Source organism: Euphorbia lathyris, chromosome 1, assembly GCF_963576675.1.
Source record: "Euphorbia lathyris chromosome 1, ddEupLath1.1, whole genome shotgun sequence".
NCBI classification, from domain to species: domain Eukaryota; kingdom Viridiplantae; phylum Streptophyta; class Magnoliopsida; order Malpighiales; family Euphorbiaceae; genus Euphorbia; species Euphorbia lathyris.
The window spans coordinates 60,191,186-60,215,770 of NC_088910.1; the positions used below are offsets into that span (position 1 = coordinate 60,191,186).

Here is a 24,585-nt window from a genome sequence, read left to right on the forward strand (position 1 = left end):
TATTACAATATAGACTGATTACCTTGAGTTGTTTGATGAATTTCCCGTCTGATCTTTAAGAGCAGAGGTCCATTGGTGTCACCAAAACGATGCTTCAATTCCATCCACAATTCCCTGGATGTTTCTACATGCTGGAAACCTTCAACGATATCCTTGCTTAACGAATTGAGAATCCAATTGATAACAATGTTATCTGATTTTGACCATTTCTTATACTGTGCGGATCCTTCAGTCGGAATTGTTGGTTCGTTGAGAACAAAATGACTTTTCTCCTTTATTTTCAGAGCTCGAATCATAGTCCTGCTCCAAGCCATATAATTGTTGTTTGTCAATTGCAGATTAACAATTGATGCACTTGGATTAAGACTAGATCGAGAAAAATCAATTGAACGAGAATCATCTGAAGAATCTTTTTCGCTTTGATCTGAAGAAACTTCATCGCTGAAAGGATCATTATTTGAAACTTCTTTCCTGCGATTTGCAGCCCTCTTCTTCTTGCCCACCATTGTTAAATCTCTGATACCATATCACAATTAAAAGGAATTGATGAAGACTTTATTAATGAATCACCAGAAAAAAGCTTAGTAAAACAAAGAAGATGGTTAGCTATTTATAGCAGCCAAGAACCATCGATTACAGAAGCAGTTGTAACTGCTGAAACAGTAAAAAAGGCTGTAAATGAAAGTTTGTTAGAGCAGCTTTGATCCTGTGTATGCTAGCATATTATAGAGTGAAATGAGTCTTCATTTAGTTATCTCAACAAAGCGGCTGTAAACGAGTCATCGTGGAAATGGATTCAGTCTCAGTCCTCCTACTTTTACAGTGTAATTCGATTCAACACCACCCTTATAAGAGGCTGATTTTAGAGTGCCTGAAGATTCAGAATCGACAATGGGAGGTTCTTTTTAAACAAGTTTACCGAGAAGGGAACCAAGCAGCTGACTGGTTGGCAAATTTTGCAGGCACTTATGCCCTGAGTCATCACGAGTGTGGTGCGCCTCCTGTAGGCCTCCAGCAAATTCTGGTTGAAGACTGGCAAGGCCGGTTGATGAGTAGATTAGTTCCTGCTTAATTTTTTTCTGTTTTCTTTTGTTTTCCTGCTTGACTTCCTAGCCTTCCTTTGCTCTCCCAAAAAAGACTTAAATACCTAAGCCTTTGTTTGAGAGTTTGGAGGTTAATGGAGGTGAGAGTTAAATGAGGTAATGGAAAGGGAATGAAAGTGATGGAAATGAAAGTTCAAAAGTAACATTGTTTGAGAGTTTATAAGATATAAATGAGGTTAAATGTTTAACTTCGTTTGAGAGTTTAAATATAGAGGGGAAGCAAAGTTAAATTTACTTTGTAGAGACAAGAAATTTTTAAAAACTCTACGCTACTCCCATTAACCTCCAATTTGGAGGTTAGAGGAAGTGAACATTTAACCCCATTAACCTTCATTTACTCTCAATAAATAATCCCAAACAAAGTTAATTTTAATACTTAACTTTCCATTACTTTTATTGACTTCCATTAACCTCCACCCAAACCATGGCTAATTTAATTTCCTTATATAATTTAAGGAGTTATTCGGACCTTAAGCCGTAATAAAAATAATAAAGAATAGTAATAAAAAAATTTAAAGGCAGCCGCCACTCTTTCCGTTCCGTAGGCATGCGAAGGCGAGGATAGTAGTTGTGTTGTGATAAACTCAAGAGCTCCAATTCTGGAAACAAATCCCTAATCCGAACACAACAAACTGCAGCCAATATTCTCCCTGTTTCTACTCCCCAATTTTACTTTCTCTTTTATACATTCGAAGCCAAATACACCAAATTTTATAAATTAAGCATCAAAACCCTAAACCTAGATTTGATTTTCGACCTCTCCAGACAGGCAATGGCGAGCGACGCCGATGCCTCCCGTCGCAAGCACCATCGTTCACCTTCTGTAGATGATGTGGAGAAGTCTTCGAAGCGACACAAACATCGGCACCACCGTCATCACCACCACCGCTCCCATCGAAGCAAATTGCAAACTGAGGAAAACAAACAACATGCTGAAGAAACTCTTGCTTCTCCTCCTCCATCGATTCCTGTTGCTGCTCATGGTAATCGGGCTAATGATGATGTGGAGGAGGGTGAGATTTTAGAGGAAGAGAGTTCTGATGGTCCTAATGTGAAGGCCGTCGAGTTACGCGAGGATAAAGTTGCTTCTCAGACTCTGGTTTGTTCTCTCTGTTCCTTGCAACTCGATTTTTTTTTATTATGTAGTAGTCGTTTGGCTTTTCTTTTGGTAACTGAGAAAATTCAGGAAGACTCTTTTGAATTTTCTAGTTTCAAACTGGATACTAATCCCTCGAAGTTTGAACTAACTTTTCTCAGTGGTCAAATGGATGCTTTTTTATTGAGTATTATCTTTTGGAATGTATGATAAAAAATTTCTTTGGTGAGAACTTTTTAGAGTATGTCTCGTTCACATATGTTAGAACCTGCTTGCACTACACACGAACATGAGTGAATTGCAAAAAGAAAGAAGTTTCTCTATGCGTGTCAGTGGAGACTGGTGGCTTATTGCTGATTTGTAAGAGCTAGTAACATGTCTTCTTTTATTTCATTTCTGCCAACTTTACTATGTTTTTCATCAGAGTAATTTATCATTAGTTATTTGGTTATCATGGCTCAGGAAATTCATGTCTCAGCACTTATCTCATGCTGTCTTGCAGGGAGTTCATACTAACAACGGTGGCTGCGGTTTGACTAATTCTGACAGTGCTAGTAAGTTTGACAGGAAGGTTAGTTTGCCTAAAGATGTTAGGACTGAGATTAGAGATGAATTGATCTCTAGAAATGACAGGAAATCTCATGCCAATGGGGATTCAGGCCATGATCATCACAGAGAGGGTAAAAATAAGCACCAAGAATCTGGGTTCTCTTCAAAGGGAAGTCGAAAACATCATGACGGTGATCCACTTGAAGTTAATGAAACCAAATTAAGTAATTGGGGAAACTCATCATCCTCTGAAGGTGGAGGAGACAAATTCAAAGCAGTTGGAGGCTCTGCATCTCATTCTAGGTACCTTGATGAGGTTACTGAGAGGAGTGAATTATTATCTCGAGAGTTTGCTGGGGAGAGATCTCATTCCCACAGCATAGTGGAAAAGGACCTTCCTTTGAAGAGAGGGCGGTGCCAGGAAAGGGCTAATAATGAATCTGATGATGAAAGAATGACTACACGTGATTGGGATGTAAAACATGGCATTAGAGATTTGGAGAGGGAATCAAATACTAGTTATAACAGAAGTTTTGGAGTTGGCGATAGGCATGGTAGCTGGGTTCCACAAGACAGAGAGATGAGTTTGGGGAGGGAGCAGGAGGGAGAGAGAAGCAGGGACCGGGATATGAGGAGATCAAGAGATCGAGAAAAGAGCAGGGACATAGACTTAAGGAGATCAAGAGATCGAGAAAAGAGCAGGGACATAGACCTAAGGAGATCAAGAGATCGGGAGAGCAGGGACATGGATCAGAGAAGAGAAAGAGACCGAGAGAGCAGGGACTTGGTTCAGAGAAGAGAGAGAGACAGAGAGAGCAGGGACATGGATCAGAGAAGAGAGAGAGACCGGGAGAGTAGGGACATGGATCAGAGAAGAGAGAGAGATCGAGAGAGTAGGGACATGGATCAGAGAAGAGAGAGAGATCGAGAGAGGAGCAGGGACAGAGAAATTGATAGCGACCGTAGGAGAGAGAAATGGGAAAGGAGCTGGGATAGGGAAGTGGACAGGGATCTGAGACGAGACGAGGAGCAAAAGAGGTTCCAGGAAAAGGATCGGAGAATTGAAAAGCAAAGAGAGAGGAGCTTGGATGGGGATGTGCACAGGGCTAATAGAAGGGACAGGGAAGAAGAGCTGGAGGAAAGAAGGAAGAAGAAAAGAGAGAGAAGCAAGGATGAGGGTGCTGCTAGAGCTAGTGAGAGACTCAGAGATCGAGAGAGGGAAAGGGAGAAGGATAAGGGTTGGTATAACGAGAGAGACAGAGCAAAAGATCGCGATTGGGAGAGGGAGAGGCAGAGGCCGAGTGATAGAAGTAGGGATAAAAGCAGAGACTTTAAGAGTGATGTGCCGATGTTGTATAATTCTAACAATGATTCTTTGAAAGGGATTCGAGGCAAACGAGAAAGGTATTATTCATTCTTAAATCGGTAAATGTTTATATATCTGATTTATTTTTCTTTTTTTTGTATGTCTGATTTTGCCATGGTTTTTCTTGTTATTGGTTCCAGAGATGAAGATGAACAAGATGATTTTGAGGAAAAGGTTACGTTAAAGCTTGCTGAACAAGAGGAAGATCTTGATAGAATTAAGGAGGAGAGTCGAAAGCGCAGGTTGGCCATTCTTGAAAAATATAGGAAGAAGCAGGTGCAGCAGCAAAAGGAGACTAAATCAGTGAACATGGACAAAGGTACTTTAGGATTTATCTGTGTATTGATTCAATTATTCTTTAATGTTTAATCTTAGAAGTTGGCGGAAGCTATTCTACTCTATTTAGAGTTAGGTTTTATTTTGGACATGCTAATGAGGTTGGCATGATCTTAGCTATAGCATCATAATAGCTGATTTGAATCTCTAGATTAGCTTCCTTTCTGAGACATTTGATTAGAAGTTTGATTGTCAGTATTTGCTTTCTTTAGCACGAAGAAATTGGAATTTATGCAAGTTAGAAAATGAAAATTGGTTTCTATGTTGGATTTAAGTCCTGAAGCTTTTGCATAATTTCTTCGTAAATTTAAGTTTCTGTGGATCTCTTTTATATTGGCAATAAATATTTATGGGAGTTCTCTATGGGATAGAAACCATGATAGGAGCACTTACTGATATTATTTTGTTGAGTTTGACAGGATAAGATCATAAGGCATAAAGTTGATTCCAATTTGAATGTTCGTAATGGTTTGTCTTATTTCTTTCCATTGGTCCATTAGATGCAGTATGTGTTGCTAATGTTTGCCATCTTATCTGTGGCAGATGCCAAGCCTGCTCAATGCACTGTTCCATCCTTACCGGCATCTAATGTTGATTTAGATACTCTTGATATTAGAACCGAGGGTGCTGCTTATGTTGCCAAGTCATCGTTTTCTGTGGGCAAGTCACCCCAACAAGATCAAAGGCAAGCTTCTGAGAGGACTATTGGTGCTGCTGGGCTTGGAGAGGGTACTCCCAAGGTGCGCCCACAGTTTCTCCAAAATATTATGTGCTTTTCTTAAGAACTTGGATGAGACTCCTTTTTTTTTGATAAGTTTTGCTTATGATACTTATTTGTTGACTATTGGCAGAGTGAAAGATGTGATGAAAAATACTGTGATGACATATTTGGGGAGACACCTGCTGGAGTTCGTAAAGTGGTAAGATTAGTTGCTATGTGCAGTCATATTCATTTTTAATTGTCAACAACACTTAGCTTAGCTACTCTTGTAAATTGATTTCCTACACATGTTATGTTACTCTTGTAAACTTCAATTTAAGATTTAAGATATAATAGTGAGTTTGACACTCTTGCCTTTCTTCTATTGAGAATATATCATGCATGACTAAGCTAATGTTTCATATTCAGGGAAACGGAGATGGTTTGCCAATTGTGCGTAGTGGTCTTCATGACAACTGGGATGATGCTGATGGTTATTATGGTAAGTGTGCTGATATATAGTTTGGTTTTTAGATTTCCGTCCTCAGATTTTCTTCTTGAGTACTTGGTGCATTTCAACCACTAGTCGTGTGTTAATGTATTTCCAATATTTGTGTATTGTTTAACATCAAAGTCTTGTCCCAAATTGAGGGAAACAGTAAGAACTTATATATTGCACTGTATCTTTATCAAGATATAACCCTAACTGGGAAAGTGGAGATGTAACTGACCATAAGTAGTGGGCGAACAAGTCTTAGTAGCTGTTTGTTGTGAAATATTACCTGGTGGTGTATTGGCATTTTCTTATTTTATAATATTTATTTTTTTGTCTAGATTGTCGTGTGACCAAGAGGTCACGGGTTCGAGTCTTAGGAGCGGCCTCTTGCCAAATAAATTGGCAGGGGAAGGCTTGCCCCCAGTACACCCTTGTGGTGGGACCCCTCCCCGGACTCTCGCTCAGCGGGGACGCGTAGTGTGACCGGGCCGCCCTTTTTTATGCTGTTCTTGCATCCCAATATTTTGCTACATTTTTATTTGGTTATTATGGAGCAACATTTGTTTAAGGGGATGAGATTGTAAATTACTTGGTGATTGTTGAGTTGAGTCTTCCTCTTTAGGAATAAAGGGTCAAATTCACCTTTCAACTTGGCATGAAGGGTCAATTTAGTCCAAATCAATCTTTGGGTATCAACATCGGTCAAATTAACCCATGATCAAATCAAATCACCCCCAAAAGTATGATATATTTTTGATACTTGAACTTTATCATGTTTATATTTTGATACCTGAAATCTATTTTGATACATAAAAACTATTATATTATGCACAACCTGAATATCGATGCACTAATACTATTTTGAGGGATTTAGTGAGTTTTTTTTTTTTTTTTTTGTCTCTGTTTGGAGGAGTTCCTATCGGAATTAATATGTTCGTGACCCATACTCCTATTTCGATGGATTTTTACAGATTTCTTTTATTAATGCAGTTTTGGCCTTTATTTATTTTTCTCACATTCTATCACTTAATAGAATTATTTCATTAGCAAAAAAAAAAAAATTTTTTTTTAATAGAATTAAAATTACAAGTTCAATTAATTCTTATCCAAAATTGACTACGTTCTCTTTATAAATAAAATATATTCGAAATTTATTTGTCATATGTTATTACTTAATTAATATTATTATTTCATTAGCTAAAAATTTGGAAAAGTGATTATTTAAAAGAAATAAGAGAATAAATTCCGTACAACATGCGGCAGTGCATAATATCGGTGCACTAATACTATTTTGAAGAGGGTGTTTTAAAAAAAAACACTACTTTGAGGGATTTAGTGAGGTTTTTGCCTCTGTTTCGAGGATTTCTATCAGAATTAATTGTTCGTGGTCCTTACTCCTGTTTCGAGGGATTTTTAGAGATTTCCTTTATTAGTACGGTTTCAACACCTTAGTATAAAACTAGATTTCAGGTATCAAAATTTAAACATGATAAAGTCTAGGTATCAGAAATACATTATACTTTCACGGCTGATTTGATCACGAGTTAATTTGACCCTTAATGCCAACTTTAAGCACTGGGTTGATACTCAAAAATTGATTTGGGCTAGATTGACCTGCCATGCCAAGTTTAAGGGCCAATTTGACCCTTTGTTCTCCTCTTTAGTCATTCAAATGCTAATGACTTATAGAAGTTGTGTTTTTGTGCTTAAAAAAATTTACAGGTGATTTTACTAGCAAATCTTTGAGTAATTCTTTTGTTTCTCAATGCTCATTTCGCTTATTATTACTATTATCATTATCTTTCCTAGGCTATCGATTTGGTGAGACACTTGATGGTCGATATGAAATTGTGGCTGCCCATGGGAAAGGTGTCTTTTCAACAGTTGTTCGGGCAAAAGATTTAAAGGCGTGCGCTGATGAACCTGAAGAAGTAGCTATAAAAATCATACGTAATAATGAAACAATGTGAGCTTATATTTTATGCTATTATGTTCCGCCCCCCCTCCCCCCAATTCTAGTGCTGTTCAACAGTTGCTTATTGCTGCTTCTACTTTTGTAATTTAGGCATAAAGCCGGTCAATCAGAGGTGCAGATATTAAATAAATTAGCTGCAGAAGATCCAGAGAACAAACGTCATTGTGTCCGTTTTCTTTCAAGTTTCAAGTACAGAAATCATCTTTGTCTTGTTTTTGAATCTCTACATATGAACCTTCGTGAGATCTTAAAAAAGTTTGGTCGCAATATTGGCTTAAAACTAACTGCTGTTAGAGCTTATGCCAAGCAGCTTTTTATTGCATTGAAGCATCTTAAGAACTGTCATGTCCTTCATTGTGATATAAAGCCCGATAATATGCTGGTATGTTCTACTATTCTACAGCTGTTGCTATTATTGCGATGTAACAATGAGCTAATACGTTTTCCCCAATATTTCTGCAGGTGAACGAGGCAAAGAATGTTCTCAAGCTTTGTGATTTTGGTAATGCAATGTTTTCTGGTAAAAATGAAGTTACACCATACCTTGTAAGCCGTTTTTATCGGGCTCCAGAAATAAGTGAGTTTTTGTCTTGAGCCATTATATGGGTTAATACATCCTTGGTATTTGAATGGCATCATGTGAGATAACTTTTTATTTTATTATGTTTTTGTTTCAGTTCTTGGCTTGGCTTATGATCATCCAATGGATATTTGGTCTGTTGGTTGCTGTTTGTATGAGCTTTATACTGGGAAAGTTCTTTTCCCAGGTCCTACAAATAATGATATGTTGCGACTTCACATGGAGTTGAAGGGTCCATTTCCAAAGAAGATGCTGAAGAAGGTGGGATCTCTCTTCAAATATTAGCAGTTAGTTTGAAGATTCATGTCTCGCCTGTAATGGCTTGGCTCAATATCTTGGCCTTAGGTTCCCTAATAATTGGATGTGTGCGTTATCCCATTGTCCTCTTTTTATTACCTTTATTTTTTCTTTTCGATTCAAGTCGAATGTTCTGTTGGTTTGATTGGATGTTTTTCCTTGAATTTCACATCTTTTTATTACCTCTCAATCTTTCTGACTTCTCCTTGCAGGGTGCATTTGTTGACCAGCATTTTGACCAGGACTTGAATTTTCATGCTACAGAGGAGGATCCTGTTACTAAAACGGTAAGCTCTATGCTTTCATCTTTCATCTTCCTTTCTCATTTGGCATCCTCCTTTTTTTGACATAATTGAATTTGGTTCTCAGGCTATCAAGAAGATGATTGTCAACATGAAGCCAAAAGATATTGGATCAATCATTACTAGTTCTGGTGATGAGGATCCAAAGATGTTAGCGAATTTTAAAGACCTTCTAGATAAAATTTTTGTGTTGGATCCTGAGAAGAGGATGACAGTTAACCAAGCACTACTCCATCCATTCATCACGGGCAAGTGAAACATGTTGCTGATTTTCTGACCACAGAATGCTGCGCTAGATAGTAGTACATTATGACTTCATATTCAGTTTATCTAATCATTGGGAATTCTGTCTTTATCTTCTATTTTCTGGGGCATGAGCTTTGACAGTTAGAGATGTTGAAGACAGAATTGATGATACTTGGGGTCAGGAGTACTCTTTACGGGCGGTTCTTTCTGGGGAATTTACTGTTTCGATTGTAAGACAACTTGCCAAAGGCGTTTTACCCCTTCTGTAACAATTCTTGATTATGGACATTGTGAAAATTTATCATGTTTTTGTTCCCCCTGCCACAATTTTACTTGTACCTTGTACATTGCTGCTGATATTCTTCGTGGAAAATTTAACAAGGAAGTGATATATTGGGTTTGCTATAATTAGTAATATGATTTATTTTTGTGATGTGTATACCTTCTTTTCTTTTTTCTTTTTATTTGCTGCAGCTCTTGCATTATTGAAATATTTTGCTTTCTGCCCTGGGGAATCTAATTCAGTTTTTCGTTCAGGATATCGCTCTTGCTCTGAGGGAATCCTCCAGTGCTTAAATTGCTATAAAAGGCACCCAGGAGAAGGTACCTTGGTTTTTTACTGGGAGCTTATTCACAACCCCGAAGTACATATGATGTTCTTTCACTTGAAAGTATTTGAAATTGTTTAGAATCTTGAAAGTATTTGACTATTAGTTTTTCGTATGGTGTATTATCTATCGTGTCTCTGTTTTATGTTTTTGAGAATGTTTCTTGGAGTCATGTGTGCGAGTCGTCGTGTTAATTGCCATCTTCGGTATGTATTATTGCACATGCACTTTCAAGTTGTACATTTTTGGTGGTGGTCACTGCCACAGATTTGCTTTTTTCTTTTCTGACTTCATATGGTAGATGTGTGGGGAGATGTCTTTTTAATAGCCCGTTGTATTTTCATTGCTGAGCTCAATAAACAACCATTTGACTATTTTCCTTGCTATATTAAGTTTTTGCTTTATCTGTATACACTTTATTCTGATGATATTCTGTGCATCTGATCCGTGAACTTCTATTCTGGAGGTAGATGCTTTTGTGGTATGCTGATTCAACTTTGAAGTGCATACAGGTGTAAGTATTCAATTTTTGTTTTAATTGCTGTGAACCTCCTTTAAGTTTCAAAAAGAAAATATCTTAATCACTAACACATTCATGTCCTTTTTTTCTTGTCTTCACAGAGATATCTTTTCATCCATTTACAATTCTTGTAAGTACCTGGAAACTTCTTGTTTGCTACAAGACCTCTTTGCTTTATGATAACACAAGTGTGTTCTATTTATATTTTCTTGATCTTTTATATTCAGTATTTTGTATGAAGTTAAACATGTGTCTGTGAGGTCCATTGGTGCATAGTTTGAACAATATTGAACTTATAAGAAATTAAAACTATTTGACTTATTAGGAATTTACATAGTGAACTTCTCATATAAGAACTATTCATGTTATGAAACATAAGCCTAGGGCTATAGGGTTATTACTTAAGCAAGTAAGAAGTGTTACAAGAATCATGTTACATTGTTAGTTATTGAAGATCTAAAATTTGTTTAGAAGCTTAAGCATGATCTAGTTAAGATTGTTAGTTGGCATAACAACTATTTATTGTAATTATGTCTTGATGTAATGAAGGAATTTGATTAAAGCAGAGTTATATTATGTGGTCAAGTCATGCTCAAGGCAACTGTTTGCATTTTAAAACTTCATCCCAACCTTTTTTCTTTCTTATCTTGAATGTGACAAAATCTACTGTTAATTCGTCTCTGGGCAATGCATGGGATTGCAAATTTTGTGGTAAAATACTGTGCCGCTGTTACAGTTGAGGGAAACTGTTTTGATTGCAAATCCCAAAATGCAGACCCATAAATCCCTATCTGAAGTTGGGTCAAGCTAGTGTTGTTAAAAATGCTAGTTGCCTTAAGGCGATGAGGCCTCAAATTGCCCATGGCGCTAAGCACTACGCTAGGTTTTGTTCATGGGAAATGAGGTGCTACATGAAAAAGGATAAAAGAATGTGTACCAAAAAAGAATGATACAAGTTTTAGTTATCATCTTGTCAAAGCCGCAAGGAAAAAAAAAATAGCATGAAGACAACTAGAATTTTTGTTATTCTTTAACTTTCCTCTTTTTTCTTAAACATAATAGTCCCTTTTTTCTTTTTTGCCAATAAATTAGCTGCAATCTGCAGTCTTTCCTATTCCTGCTTTCTCTTAAGTAGGTTTCATTTGTCTTTGGAAAAATTGTGTTTCTTTTAACACCAGATTATTTATTTAAAACCATAAATTATATGGTCCTTTCTGAAGTCCCTTTTCTACCTTGAGTCCCTTTCTGAAGTCCCTTTTCTACCTTGAATAATGTATTCCCATATCGAGGTCCCTTCATTTTTTGATGTTTCTTTAAGCCTGCCTTTTCTTTTTCTAGCTGTTGGCCTGAGGTGTTTGCCTGCCTTGCAAAATGAGTCCTGAGGTGCTACTGCATTACCTGAGTCCCTCTGTTGTTTGAACAGCACTGCATCTAGCCGACAACACCATTACGGTTCTTGTTGCTTTTCTTTGACATGCAAATTTTATGGGATAAGGGCCAAATTTGACCCTAACATTTTTTGGGAAGTGTAGATTTGACACTTCCCAAGCAAGATCAGTTTACCCCAATTTAATAGAAAATTTGAATGAACTGGTTTGATAGTTAATGTGACTGTCATATTAGACATTTCAAACAAGTTTGTCAATAAACATTTTAGACACTTTGACAATTTTTTTTTTTGTGATTTACTCATATGTGGCATTTCAACAGTTTTTGTTGTAATTGTTTTTAGGGTAAATAATTTATTAGTCCCCTAGTTTTTACCTAACACACTGTTTAGTCCCCCTATTTCGAAAAACACATTTTAAGGTCCCTATCTTTTGCCAATATTAACCCTTTGGTCCTTTTGTCTAGTTTTTTTAGACTTGTAACCGTTATATTTTAGCATAAATAGACATATATAAAATAACAGAGTAACATTGTCAACTTGTATGGTACTGTGGTTGTCCTAAAAGCTAAGATATGTTCGGTTAAAAGTATAAAAAAATAGATAAAAGGACCACATGGTTAATATTGGTAAAAGATAGGGACCTTAAAATGTGTTTTTCAAAATAGGGGGACTAAACAAGTGTGTTAGGTAAAAACTAGGAGACTAATAAATTATTTACCCTTGTTTTTATAATTGTGTTAGTAAGACGCCAAATATCTTAGACATAATTGATATTTGAAATTTCCGATGTAACAGCTAAATAACACAAACCAGCCTTTTCAAATTTTTAGTAACAACAACAACAACAACAAAGCCTTAGTCCCGAAATGATTCGGTGTCGGCTAACATGAACCATCATATAAAACCGTGCAATCAAGTCGTGTCAGCAACACAAATTCTCTCCCTCCACTCTGTCCTATCCACTACCATATTCTCTTCAATCCCTAATAAACTCATACCACTCTCGATCACCCTCCTCCAAGTTCGCTTAGGTCTTCCCCTACCCCTCACCACTACATCCCTTTGCCACTCTTCAGTCCTCCTAACCGGCGCATCAAGCGCTCTTCGTGTTAGTAAGACGCTAAATATCTTAGACATAATTGATATTTGAAATTTCCGATGTAACAGTTAAATAACACGAACCCGCCTTTTCAAATTTTTGGTAACATGGGGTAAATTTGATCTTTCTTAGAAACGCCAGGGCTAAATTTGTACCGTTCCATAGGTTTAGGTCAAATCTGCATTTTCCTGAAAACGCTTCGGTCAAATTTGGCCATTGACCCATTTTTTTTCTCCAAGAACTCAAGAAGCATAACATATTTTTTGATTTTTAAGTAACATAACCAAAAGGGTATAAATATCATGTTGATTTTTCCCCGTAGTGTTAATTCAAAGTGTTGAGTTGCCTGCCCCTTCCACAATTTTGGTACGATATTCAGAAATACACCATGGATTATGCTTTAGTCTGTCTTATTTCTTTGTTTATTTTGCAATTTCCTTTTTCGCTCTGGTTGTCAATATGGTTAACCTTGCTTTGCCTTTGAACATTTTTTAACTTTTTCGAACATTTTTTAACTTTTTCATATGGGTGTTTTAGTATGTCCTGTTTTAAATGATGGGGTATCTGCGGTTAATGGGCGTAGCTCTGTTCAAATCATTTCCGTAAGATGCTATATGAATTTTGGGTTTTAATTTTAGAATATATTGTTTGTCTTATGTTTACACACCCTTTAGAGTTGTTTTTGAGTTTAAGTTACAGATTGTTGTGTGGAAGCAATGCTTTCCACTTTTACATATGTGGGGAAATTATATTTCACACCCGTGTGGTTGCTTTTCGTGTTCTCTTGATTTGCAAGACTGGTGCTGGTAATTGAATTTTGAGACGTCGGAGGTAAGTGACTAACCTGGAAGTGTGTATTTGTGATCTTGTAATGGGTAAACAAATTTTATTTTGCTCGCAGGTATTATAAGCTATGTAATTTGTGAAATTCACAGTGAGTGGAAATATGTGTATCATTAAAAATTCATGGACATATTGCAGAAATGTCTGAGAAAATTCCTAAGTTCGGTATGTGCCTTCGATATAGTTAGCCAGGCATTTTATCATATAGTTAGTGCGTGTGGCATGCAATTATTTTGTTTCATATTACTTTTTGGGTACTCTTTCTTCTATTATGAATTTTTTTACTCCATTTAACTCATGTTGCTTGTAAAATTATTTATTTATTTATTTTTTTTTTTATGAACCATATTGCTGTAATATATTAGAAAATTTATTTTTGTTAGCACCACAATGCTGGCATAATTTGAGACAATGTATCTCAAAAATATTGTTTCAAAATTTTCCTCACAATTTTACCTACTACAGGTAGTATTTGAGCATTAGGTTAATAGAAATAAATGAAGCTCAAGTTAAATTTTGGTTGAATAAAAAAATAATCTTAGAAAAGTTCATGTATTTTCATATTAATTGAATCAAGGAAAAGTATAAACAAAATTCTTGTGGTTCGATATGCAACACAAATTTTGTTGTTTAAGAGGTGATAAATAGGTATTTTGTTAGTAAAGATGGTCTAAATTGTTAAAAAAGTTGATATGATAGGGTATAATATTTTTATTTTTCTATTTATATTTTTAGATTTTTTTAACTCTGATCACTGTTTATCTCTCTTATCATGTCATCAAATTGAATTGGAAGGTTATGACTTTGCTTTCGGTCTCTTCCATCAATCTCCTCTTTAAAATCTGAAGCCTTGTGGCTTTTGCGAAAAGCTGTCTCTTCGACGATTCTTTGTAGCATTAACCAGTTTACAATTTTTTCTTTTCATTTTCTCTATTACTTCCATTTCCAACTAAATGTAGAAGACGAAGAATGCTGCATTAACTAAAATCTTGTTTTTGTGATATAGATGATTCGAAAGAGCTGAAAGTGCGAGATTTGATTCACCTATGGAAAATCCTACCTTCTCTCATCAATTTGCAATTTGCAATTTTATGCTAGAATGTTATGATGGGCCTGGTTCTTTCTCTATTTTCATTTAAATTTATAATATAGTTTTCCAATGGAAGCTGATCAATGCAATTTTTGAGCTTTTATTTTCTTCCGTTATGGTTAGCCACTCTTTCTCCATATGGAAGTGCTGCAGGCACATAGAAATGTGGGTGGAGGAAGCCTCAAAAAACGAAGGCTAGGGGTGAGCAAAATAACCGGTAACCGATTACCAAACTGATAACGGAACCGAAGTTTTAGTTTGGTTCGGTTTTAATTTTGGCTTAGTTTGGTTATCGGTTATTGAAAAAATATATTAGTATAACTAATAATTGAACTGAACTTATTATATACATATAAAAAATATAATTTTATTTTTATATATATAAATAATTTATAAAATATAAAATCCAATCTCTAAAAAATATATATTTTTTCTTTATATGTATAAATTTGATTCATTAGTCTTTATCGGGCTGGGGCTATCGGGCCTGAGATACGAATCTCAAGTCCGTTCGTCCAAGTCCATTTGTATATTTAAAAAAAAATATAATTAAATCTGTACAGTAAGAAGAAACCAAAACAATACAATATGGCAAAAACACAAAATCAAAATCAAAGAGAGCATTTTCATACAATATGGCAAAAAATAAACCAAAATCATGACAAAAACACAGTATCAAAAATAACATTTTCATACAATATGAACCTCAACATATCGGGCTGGGGCTATCGGGCCTGAGATACGAATCTCAAGTCCGTTCGTCCAAGTCCATTTGTATATTTAAAAAAAAATATAATTAAATCTGTACAGTAAGAAGAAACCAAAACAATACAATATGGCAAAAACACAAAATCAAAATCAAAGAGAGCATTTTCATACAATATGGCAAAAAATAAACCAAAATCATGACAAAAACACAGTATCAAAAATAACATTTTCATACAATATGAACCTCAACATCTGTGAAGGATGGCGTTTTTTTTTTTTTTTTTGTTAATGGAGGAAGATTAGATTAAGAAAATGATTTTGATTTTTGTTTATATAATTATATTATCATAAATCATTAATAATAATAATATTTATATAATTAATAATTAATAATAATATTTAAAAACAGCATATATTGTATCGGGCCGGTCCGGCCCGACCCCAATGTAATATATGCAAAGCCCAAGCCCGCCCAATTTTTAACGGGCTTATACGGGCGTGGGCAAGGCCGGGTCTGAATACATTTTTATGTGTCCAGATCCGACTAAATGGGTCTGGGCCCGGGCCGGACGGGCTCGTCGGCCCATACCCAGGTCTAACTGGAACAAAGCCGATCAACTCGCCTTCTTGTTATCCAAAAGTCGGTCGAATCAGGTGGGCCCCTACCTTCGAACGTCGAATCAAATAGGTGACCGAGTTCTCTTTCTACACCCTACTTGATGTATAGACAAGGTCGGGCAACCAAATTAACGCCACTAGCTCAGAACAGCCTTCAAAGCTAACTATTGCCAGCTACTGGTGGCCCATCACTATGGAAGCATTAATTGAGCCTTTTTCTGCTGTTTCTTCTTCTTCACTGTATACTCTTCTCTCTTGTAAAAGTGACTCAAGTTTGTTATGAGCTTTTTGTACTGCTTTCAAATCTAGAGAACTCTCCATTTCTACCTTGTGCGTCTCAAGCTCCTACCTGCCAGTTTCTAATATAAGTTCATTTCTCCTCTTTCTTTTTTTTAGTCTTTTTTCTTTGTCATGGGTCGTAAGAAGCCATAAGTTGAAGATGTTTCTGATTCTGGGAATGCACTAAAAAGATTATTGTTCACAAGCTAAAGAACTTTAAGTGTCCTTGCACCTCAAATAACATTTCTTTAATGAAACTAGTTACTCGGTTTCATGAGTTCGAGCATTTGAGTTTTGTTGTGCCCAGCTCATTTTTAAATTATAACTAACGTTTCAGAAGGATATTTTTTTACCGCATGTTTTTATAGTATGGGGTTTGACTTTTCTTTTCCTTGAGCATCATAAATGTGTTGAATGAGTTCAGTATCTGTCCTGCTGAACTTTCCCCAAATTGAATGGACCTGCTTGGGCTATTGAAAGGGTGTGAAGATTTGGATATTGAGCTAACTAGGTCCATGTTTTGTCATATATGGACCTTTTTCATAAGGCCTGGGACTAAAATGCTTTGTGGATTTCTAAGGTGTCTTTTAATCAGAAACATCCTTTTTCTCTTTCAATCGTTCGAAGGGGATTTATTCTATGACGGATCGCTTGAATATGCAGAGGTATTTTTCAGATATTTTTATCCTATTTTGATTTTAGCCTTTTTTTTTTTTTTTTTTGTCTTTGTAGGCTTTAACATTCCTTTTATAGTCCAAAATTGTTAGCTCGGCAAGCCGTCAAATGGTTTGCAGCTAAGGAGAAGGAAAAGCCTGCAACTTTGAGGGGAGGTGATGTGACTTCCTCCTCCTTTCTTGTGGGGTTAACCTCCTCTTCTTTAGGAGTTAGCTCCACTCCTGTCACCTTGATCTTGGGGTATCCTTTTATGGAATTGACGATTTTACTTTCGGTAAGCTTGTTTTACCTTGAGTTTTTTTATCCCCTGTTATTTTCTAATCTTTTTTTTGTGTTGTGCAGAAAAGGTACTCCAACAGGCTCATACTCAATAGGCTACACCCTTTGTGTCTTAGGAGGTGCCTTCGGCTCCTACTCTTCTAGCCACTTTTATGCCATATGATTCGCGCGTGGCTATTTTTACCGTAAAGACTACCACTATCCATCCAAAGTAGGCGCGGAAGGCTGTAAAGGTAGTTACTATTGAGGTTTAACCTGCTCCGAAAGGTTTGGGGCATCCGATAAAAGATAAGGTGTCTTAGAAGGTCGATGCTAAGCCTAAGAAGGTGATCGAGCGCTCTGTTGGTTTAAAGAGAATTGTTGGGGGGGGGGGGGGGGGGGGGGGGGGGGGGAGTTGAAGAAGCTGTAATGACAAAGAAACCAAAGACTGGGGCTTTGGAGAAGGTTTTGAAGCCTCAGAATCCCCCTTCGAAGAAAAGTATTTTGCCTACTTCGAAACTTCTTGCTTTAGAGAGTATTCCGGCTACTTCAGAACTTTCGCCTCCCCCTCCATAGCTCAGGGTCCGAGGAGGATACCTCATATCATCCCATTGTGGTCGGAATTAATACCTAATGCAATGGTTGTATCTTCGAAAGAACTAGACCTATTTACAAAATGTAACTTTGATAATGTAAGTTTTTCTCTTGAATATTTCATCCATGTTACATCTTTGTTGTAAGTGTCTGATACACTGATAGAGGTATATTTCTGTAGTTTTGGAAGGCATCTTATCCTTCCCGTCCTCCGCTAGATTAATCTATGGTTGCCAAGGGCCTTGCTCAACAAGTAAGGTAGCCTTCGGAGAGGACGTTATGCCTTAGTTAGTTGTAAATTCCTTCCGCTATCATGGCTCTGTTCTATTTTCGGTCCTAATATATTTTTGTTTTGGCAGTTCTTGTCTTCTCAGTCCAAAGTTTCTGCTCGGCTTGAAACTGCCGATAGGAATATAGCTCAATTAGAGGAGCGACACAAAATATATGCTAATCCTTACATTGAGGAAATACCTAGAAGAATTGGCCAAGCGGTAGGAAGAGGTTAGTGCCCTCTGCCAAGAGTTGGCGAGGAAGGAAGATTTGTTGAAAGCGGCGGTTTGCAGAAATAAGACTGTTCGGTCAACTGATAGACGTTTAGAAAAAGACCTCAAGGCAGCGAGGGTCGCTCAATGCAGAGCGAAGGAGGGTGGGGGACCTTCAAAAGAAGAGCTTGTGGCGGTGGAGGCTAACCAACATAGGGCGGAGGGGGGGTTGAGGCTATGCTTCAGGCTGAGGCTAGGGAGAATAAATTAGAGCGGGATATTTACTTGGCTTAGGAGATAGCCACGAGGCATGAAGCTCTTCTAAATGAGAAGGATGCTGCTTGTGCCTTGACTTCGGCGCTGTTAACTAGTACTTGCAAGTGTGAACTTACGAAGGTGAAGGTCGAGTATCAAAGGTTGAGGCCTTACATTGAGCAGCAAGAAAAAGATCTTGATCAATTGAGGGGCTGAACTGAAGGAGTTGATATTGTACTGAAGGCCCCACAAGTGGGTTTGAGGCAGCTGAATCGTTATCAAGTGAAGATGTTGCGAAAGAGCACTACCTAGAGGTTGATCTGAAGTTTTGGGTTAACGTTTTCCCTTTGGATGATAAGGTTTATTGCCCCGAGGTTGATCCTACTTTCCCATTGACAGATGTTGGTGATGTGGAGCCATATAATAAAGATGACTGAGTCAGATGAAGAAGGTCCCGTGGTAATTCATCCTTTAGCTAACCCTTCTGTTGTTGCCTATTTGGACCATCATTTAATTGATCTTGGAGCTTATCTTCCTACTCAACCTATTGCTACCTCTACTGAGAAAGCGGTGAATGTCTTTGCCTCTCCTCCTTCTGTTGATGCCTCGGTGCCTAAGGCTGATCCTTAGGTTTTATTTTGTTATATATGTAATGTAGTCCTTTGTATGGATGGAATTTGTTATATATATATGAAATTTTTTTATAACAATAAAGAAAGCATCCCTCCCTTTCCACCGTAAAAGATTCATAGTTTATTGTCAAATGGTCTCTTTTCGGCTCTATGTGGGAGTACACTTGACTTTGTTTTGAGGGAGTGTTATCTTTGAATTTTTTTCAACTTAAGACCTTCGATCGAAATCCTTTTAGCATGTATATAATTGACCTTTAATATAGTCAGTTTAGAGAATTTCAAAAGGCAACTTAAAAAGATAGAGTAAATTACACAATGGTACCTGAACTTTATCCCGATTCACACTTTGGTACCTAGATTACATTTTTTCTCAAAAATATATCTAAAGTAACGATGACCGAACAATTTAGTATATTTTATCGGTCAATGGCCGGTCAATACGATTTTGATGAGTAAATTACGCTGATGATACCTGAATTTTACCCTAATTCACACTTTGGTACTCAGATTTATTTTGTCCAAAAATACATCTCAAGTAAAGATGACTCAGTATTGTAATTTTATGTTGATTGGTACATGATGAGTCTCAATATTTAGTTCAAGTTACCCGGTGACTAACCGATCAAATGAACTAAATTTTTTAGTCACCTTTACTTGTGTTATGTTTTTAGAATAAAATAAAATTCAGGTACCAAAATATGAATTATGATAAAGTTCAGGTACCATTAATGTAATTAACTCATGAAACTCGCGTTGACCGGTCATTAACTAGTAAAATATACTCGGTCATCATTACTTTTTTTGGGACAAAATGTAATCTAGGTATCAAAGTGTAAACTAGGTAAAGTTCAGGTACCATTGGTGTAGTTTATCCTAAAAAGATAGATTGTGATTATGAATATCATTTTTATTAATATCTCTAAGTTTTCCGAAGGGCAAAATCATTACATGACCTTAGTTGAATGGCCTGAAATTACCTACAAAAGAAAGAAATTGTCAACTAATGATGATTCTGAAAAAGCATAGGCATCTTTATTAGTAATACTTCCTTAGCGTCATTGCGTTCTACGTTATGGGTACTAACTTCCCATCCATTTGTTTTATCTTATAGGTATGTGCATTGACGCATTCACTATTTGGAAGGAACCTTCCCATCTTTTTCCCTTTCCCTTCGTCTGCTTGCGATCCTTCGTTGTTATGTAACACGAGTTCTGCTATTTGGAATTACTTTGGCCTAAATTTTTTTTATCATAAATTGCCTTCATTTGTTTCCTGTACATTTTTATTGTTGCATTCCTTCTTCTTTCTTCGATCATGTTCGGCTTTCTTTACATATTAACTTTATTATTCGCCTTGGCGTAAAGCATCACTTTGGGAATTTTGGCTCCGATGTCCACAGGAATATAAGCTTCAATTTGGTAGCAAAAGGATAAATATCTCCTACGCCTGTTCGGTGAATCGTTCAATAGGCCTATAAGACATTTGATAGGTGATCAACCTAACGCGATGGTTCAGTTATTATTTTTGTGATGGCGTTCGGGGGTAGGCCACGTAAGTGAATCGAAACTTGATTTGTCATTTGGTGTAGTAGATGTTCAAAGCTAGCAAATTGAATGTGTACCATTGTATGTTATGATTATGTGTGGGATTCTGTACCTGGTGAGTGTGAGTGTCTACAAAGTCAAAGACGGTTGTCATTGTGATAGTTGACATGAGTTCAATTTCTACCCCTTTAGTGAAGTGATTCAAAACAACTAGAACAATTATAAAAACATATAGGTTAAAATGCTAATAACTAAGTCTGTTACATAAAAATTAATAGTAATTTTTTTTTGTCAAACTGCCTAAAATATGTACTTTATTGTTAATATAATTGTAAGTAACCAATAAAAAATATAAAAAAACTGCTCCAGTTTATCGACAAATCTGTTAGAAAGTTTGATGTGACAGTTAAATAATAGTCAAACCAAGTTTTTCAAATTTTCGATAATCCATGATTAAAATTGATTTTGCTTGAAAATGTTAGGGTTAAATTTGGATTATTTCATACATTAGGTTATAACTCCATCTCCTTTAAAACATGTAGTTAAATTTTTCCCTTAGTCTATAATTTAAAGACCATAAGTCTTAAATTTTCAAAGGCCTAGAACTGGTATTCTAATATTTCAGAAGAGAAGGCAACATGTTAGGTACTTTTTATTTTAAAAAAATAAATACAAAAGCTTAATAAGACATGTTAGACATTTTATATTTAAAAATAAAATAAAAACTTAACAAGCAGATTCATGATTGATTAGGATTAAATTTTAAGGCCTTAGGTGCCGAGAGCCATCCTTGGTTGAGAGCTGATGCATATTTCAATAAAATCCCTTCATGCCCTTTAATAAATATGCAAATTTCTGCTGATTCTCTTTTCGAACTAGCATCCATGAATATTTCCCATGTCCCCATTGAAATTTCCAAGTCAGTGGTATCACTAGGTACTTTTACTAGGAAATTTGCTAAGGCTTTGAGCTTTAAAGGCCTTCTAGGGCTTAAATGAGATTTCGAAGTCAGCAAGTTTTAGAGCCCATTCAGCTAGCCATCCTGATGTTTCTGGTCGTTAGAGTATTTTTCAAAGGGGCATATACTTGTGAACTACTATAAATAATGCCTAAGCTTACAAGCCGTGATGACCATGATGAAGGCTAATTTTTCCAACATGGGATAACATATTTTCGCATCCCGAAGCACTCTACTTACATAGTAGACTTGAAATTGCTCTCCCCTTTCTTTCTGTATTAGCTACAGTCCCTACAGCTTCATCTGCTACACTGATATACCGATAAAATGTCTCTCCTGCTTCGGATCTACTCATTAGGGGTGGTGTGGTCAATAAGATTTTTAGATCCTCGAATGACTTCTAGCACTTATTGAAAGTCTTTTTCTTTACTTCAAGCTTTTTAAAATGGCAGCCATCTTTAGCGGAGTAGGAAATAAACCTCCCTAGAGTGTTTATCTTACCGTTCAGCTTTTGTATATCGTTCAACTTTTGAGGTGGCTCCATTTTGGTTATTGCTTGGATCTTGTCCGGATTAACTTCGATTCCTCTTTGGGAGATCATGAAGCCTTGGAATTCCCTCAAATCCACTTCAAATGTACATTTTTCAGGATTGAGTTTTAAATTGTAGGATTTCAAGGTAGAGAAGACTAATTGAAGGTCTTTTGTATGATCTTTTTTATGCGACTCTTTATGATCATGTCATCGACGTATACTTCTACCTTGTCTTTGATCAAATATTTGAATATTTCATTTACTAGCAGCTGATATGTTGCTCCTGCATTTTTGAGATCGAATGACATTACATTATAACAGTATGTACCCTTATGAGTGATGGAGCTTGTTTTTTCTGTATCTTTCAGATTTATGGGTATTTGGTGATAACCCTGGGCTACATCACATATGAATAGACCAGACATTCTACTGTAGAATCAATGAGCATATCGATGCAGAGTAGGGATTGTGAGTCTTTCAGACATGCTTTGGTAAGGTCGATGAAATCTACACATAGTCTCCATTTCCCATTAGCTCTCTTGATTGGTATCACGTTGACTCTCCATTTGGGATATTGGACTGGCTCAATGTGTCTGCAATCTATTAGTTTTTTCACCTCAACACTGATAATCTTTTGCCTTTTTGGGCCATGGTTTATTTCTTCTGACAAACACCTTCTGCATATTCATTGATGTTAAGGGAGTGCATAATGACATTTGGTGATATCCCTGTGACATCTGGCGAGCACCAGGCAAAGGCACCAATGTTGTATTTTATGTATTTAGTGATGCCTGCTTTGACGGGTTCGGCTAGCTCGATTGCTATTTGGATTAGTTTGCCTTCTGTTAAGCATACTGTTTCCAAGGAGCCTACATGTTCAAATCTTTCTCTTTCTTTTTCATCCTCTATCTGAGGTTTCATGTTCAAGGATGCCATGTATGTCTAGTGAGCTAATAACTATTGTGTTGAGGAATAGCCATGCCTTCCTCTCTCAAGCTCTGCCATGCTAGGTGGCGAATGGATAGGGCCCCTGCTGAGCTAGAGAGAATTGGTCTTCCTACAATGGTGTTATAAGGCAAAGTGATATCTACCATGAAGAATTTACCTTCGCTTCTCCAAAGTGAAAACTACATAGGAGAGGAACTGTATGCCCACTAATTCTTACCAGATGGGTTGTGGTTATGGTCAACTTCTCTACTCTGATATCAAGGTTCTCGAATACCTTTATGGTAATGATATTGCAGAACTACCTATATCCATGAAAAATGTTCAAACTTTAAGGCCTGCTATCATCATCTGAATTACCAGGGTGTCATCATGCCATTCATCAGGTTTGTTCTTTATGTTGCTGAAGTAGAAATTAAATCGTAATTCCTTCATCTTTTCTAGGGTGGAAACCTCTTCTCTCTTCATCTTAGGTTGTGGTCCCCCTACTATGACATTAATCACTCCCTTAAGGGTGCGGCCTTCATCTTTCTTCTCTTTCTTTGAGTCTTCTCCATATTTTTTAAGAAAATGGTGTAAGTTACCTCTTTCGGCCATCTTTCCAACCTTCATGATTAATTGCATGCATTCTTCACTTTAATGGCCTTCGCTTTTATAGAAGTGACAATATTTAGAAAAAAAATTGTTGCTAAATGAATTCCAATTTATTGACCATTAGTTATCAAATCTCGTTCTATAATCTGATTTGTTGTTGTAGTCCAAATAATTCCGTACCATGACATATCTGGAATAATAGTAATTAGTGAAACAAAAATACTTGTACAAACTAAGGAAGTAACCCCATTTCCAACAGTCCAAAGATTAAAATCTTTGTAATATTCTGAACCATTCATGAACATTACGACAAATATAATTAAAACATTTATAGCGTTGCTTCGGTCCTACTTAAGCTTGGGTGGATATTCGATCTGCATTTTGTTATCCTCTACCAAGAAGAGCATTTATTTTCTAGGGTTATTAAAGATGATATGGGGTTTATCATCTTCCGGCCAAAGCTTTTATAGATTTTTATCCTTTCGCGCCTTATCCCTTGATGATTTATCATTATTTGAGCCCAATTCCTTTTTTAGCAGAGGATTTGGCTTATGTTCGTCCTGCCAGGTGGAATTTCTTGCCTTTTTCATCAACTTCTAAAAGTCTTTAGGTCTGGAGGTAATGGTGCTTTGTTGAAATGCTCAACTTCAGTAATTGCTTGCTATGGTGTCTATAGCTCCTCCCAAACTGAACTCCTTGACCCGAATGGCTAGGGCCTAAACCACTTGGTGAATTGGGCTAGGGTTCCTCCTTCGATCTAGACCATTATGTTCAGGTCTTGCATTATTTTTCCCTCCAGTATGGAAGTCACAAAGTGATCTATGAAGGATTCTACCATTTGGTTGAAGCTCTGGACATATCTGGGGAAGAGTTGCTCATATAAGAAGGCTATCCAATCCTTGAGAGTTATGGGAA

At 36.6% G+C, this 24,585-nt stretch overlaps 1 protein-coding gene and 1 long non-coding RNA gene across 15 annotated transcripts; both read left to right on the forward strand.

Annotated features, from left to right (window-relative positions):
* Positions 1 to 1,607: 1,607 nt before the first annotated feature.
* On the forward strand, positions 1,608 to 14,671 carry LOC136234855 (uncharacterized). Of its 14 annotated transcripts, XR_010691506.1 has the most exons (16): positions 1,609 to 2,202; positions 2,702 to 4,152; positions 4,255 to 4,433; positions 4,994 to 5,190; positions 5,302 to 5,370; positions 5,580 to 5,652; positions 7,456 to 7,612; positions 7,712 to 8,003; positions 8,084 to 8,198; positions 8,299 to 8,462; positions 8,711 to 8,785; positions 8,868 to 9,276; positions 9,584 to 10,168; positions 10,276 to 13,494; positions 13,565 to 13,671; positions 14,513 to 14,671. XR_010691506.1 is itself a non-coding variant. In XM_066024383.1 (12 exons), the coding sequence occupies exons 1-12, from the start codon at positions 1,876 to 1,878 to the stop codon at positions 9,054 to 9,056; spliced, it is 3,288 nt and encodes a 1,095-aa protein (XP_065880455.1). In that variant the 5' UTR covers positions 1,609 to 1,875; the 3' UTR covers positions 9,057 to 9,454. The 14 variants fall into 14 exon arrangements, 1 of the variants encoding a protein (XP_065880455.1); XR_010691502.1 differs by having other exon boundaries at positions 10,276 to 13,671; XR_010691511.1 differs by lacking the exon at positions 10,276 to 13,494 and having other exon boundaries at positions 9,584 to 10,166.
* A 2,888-nt stretch (positions 14,672 to 17,559) lies between these two features.
* On the forward strand, positions 17,560 to 19,203 carry LOC136234895 (uncharacterized). The gene is made up of 3 exons (XR_010691520.1): positions 17,560 to 17,826; positions 17,910 to 17,986; positions 18,088 to 19,203. It is a non-coding gene; the product is annotated as an uncharacterized lncRNA (long non-coding RNA).
* The last annotated feature ends 5,382 nt before the right edge of the window (positions 19,204 to 24,585 follow it).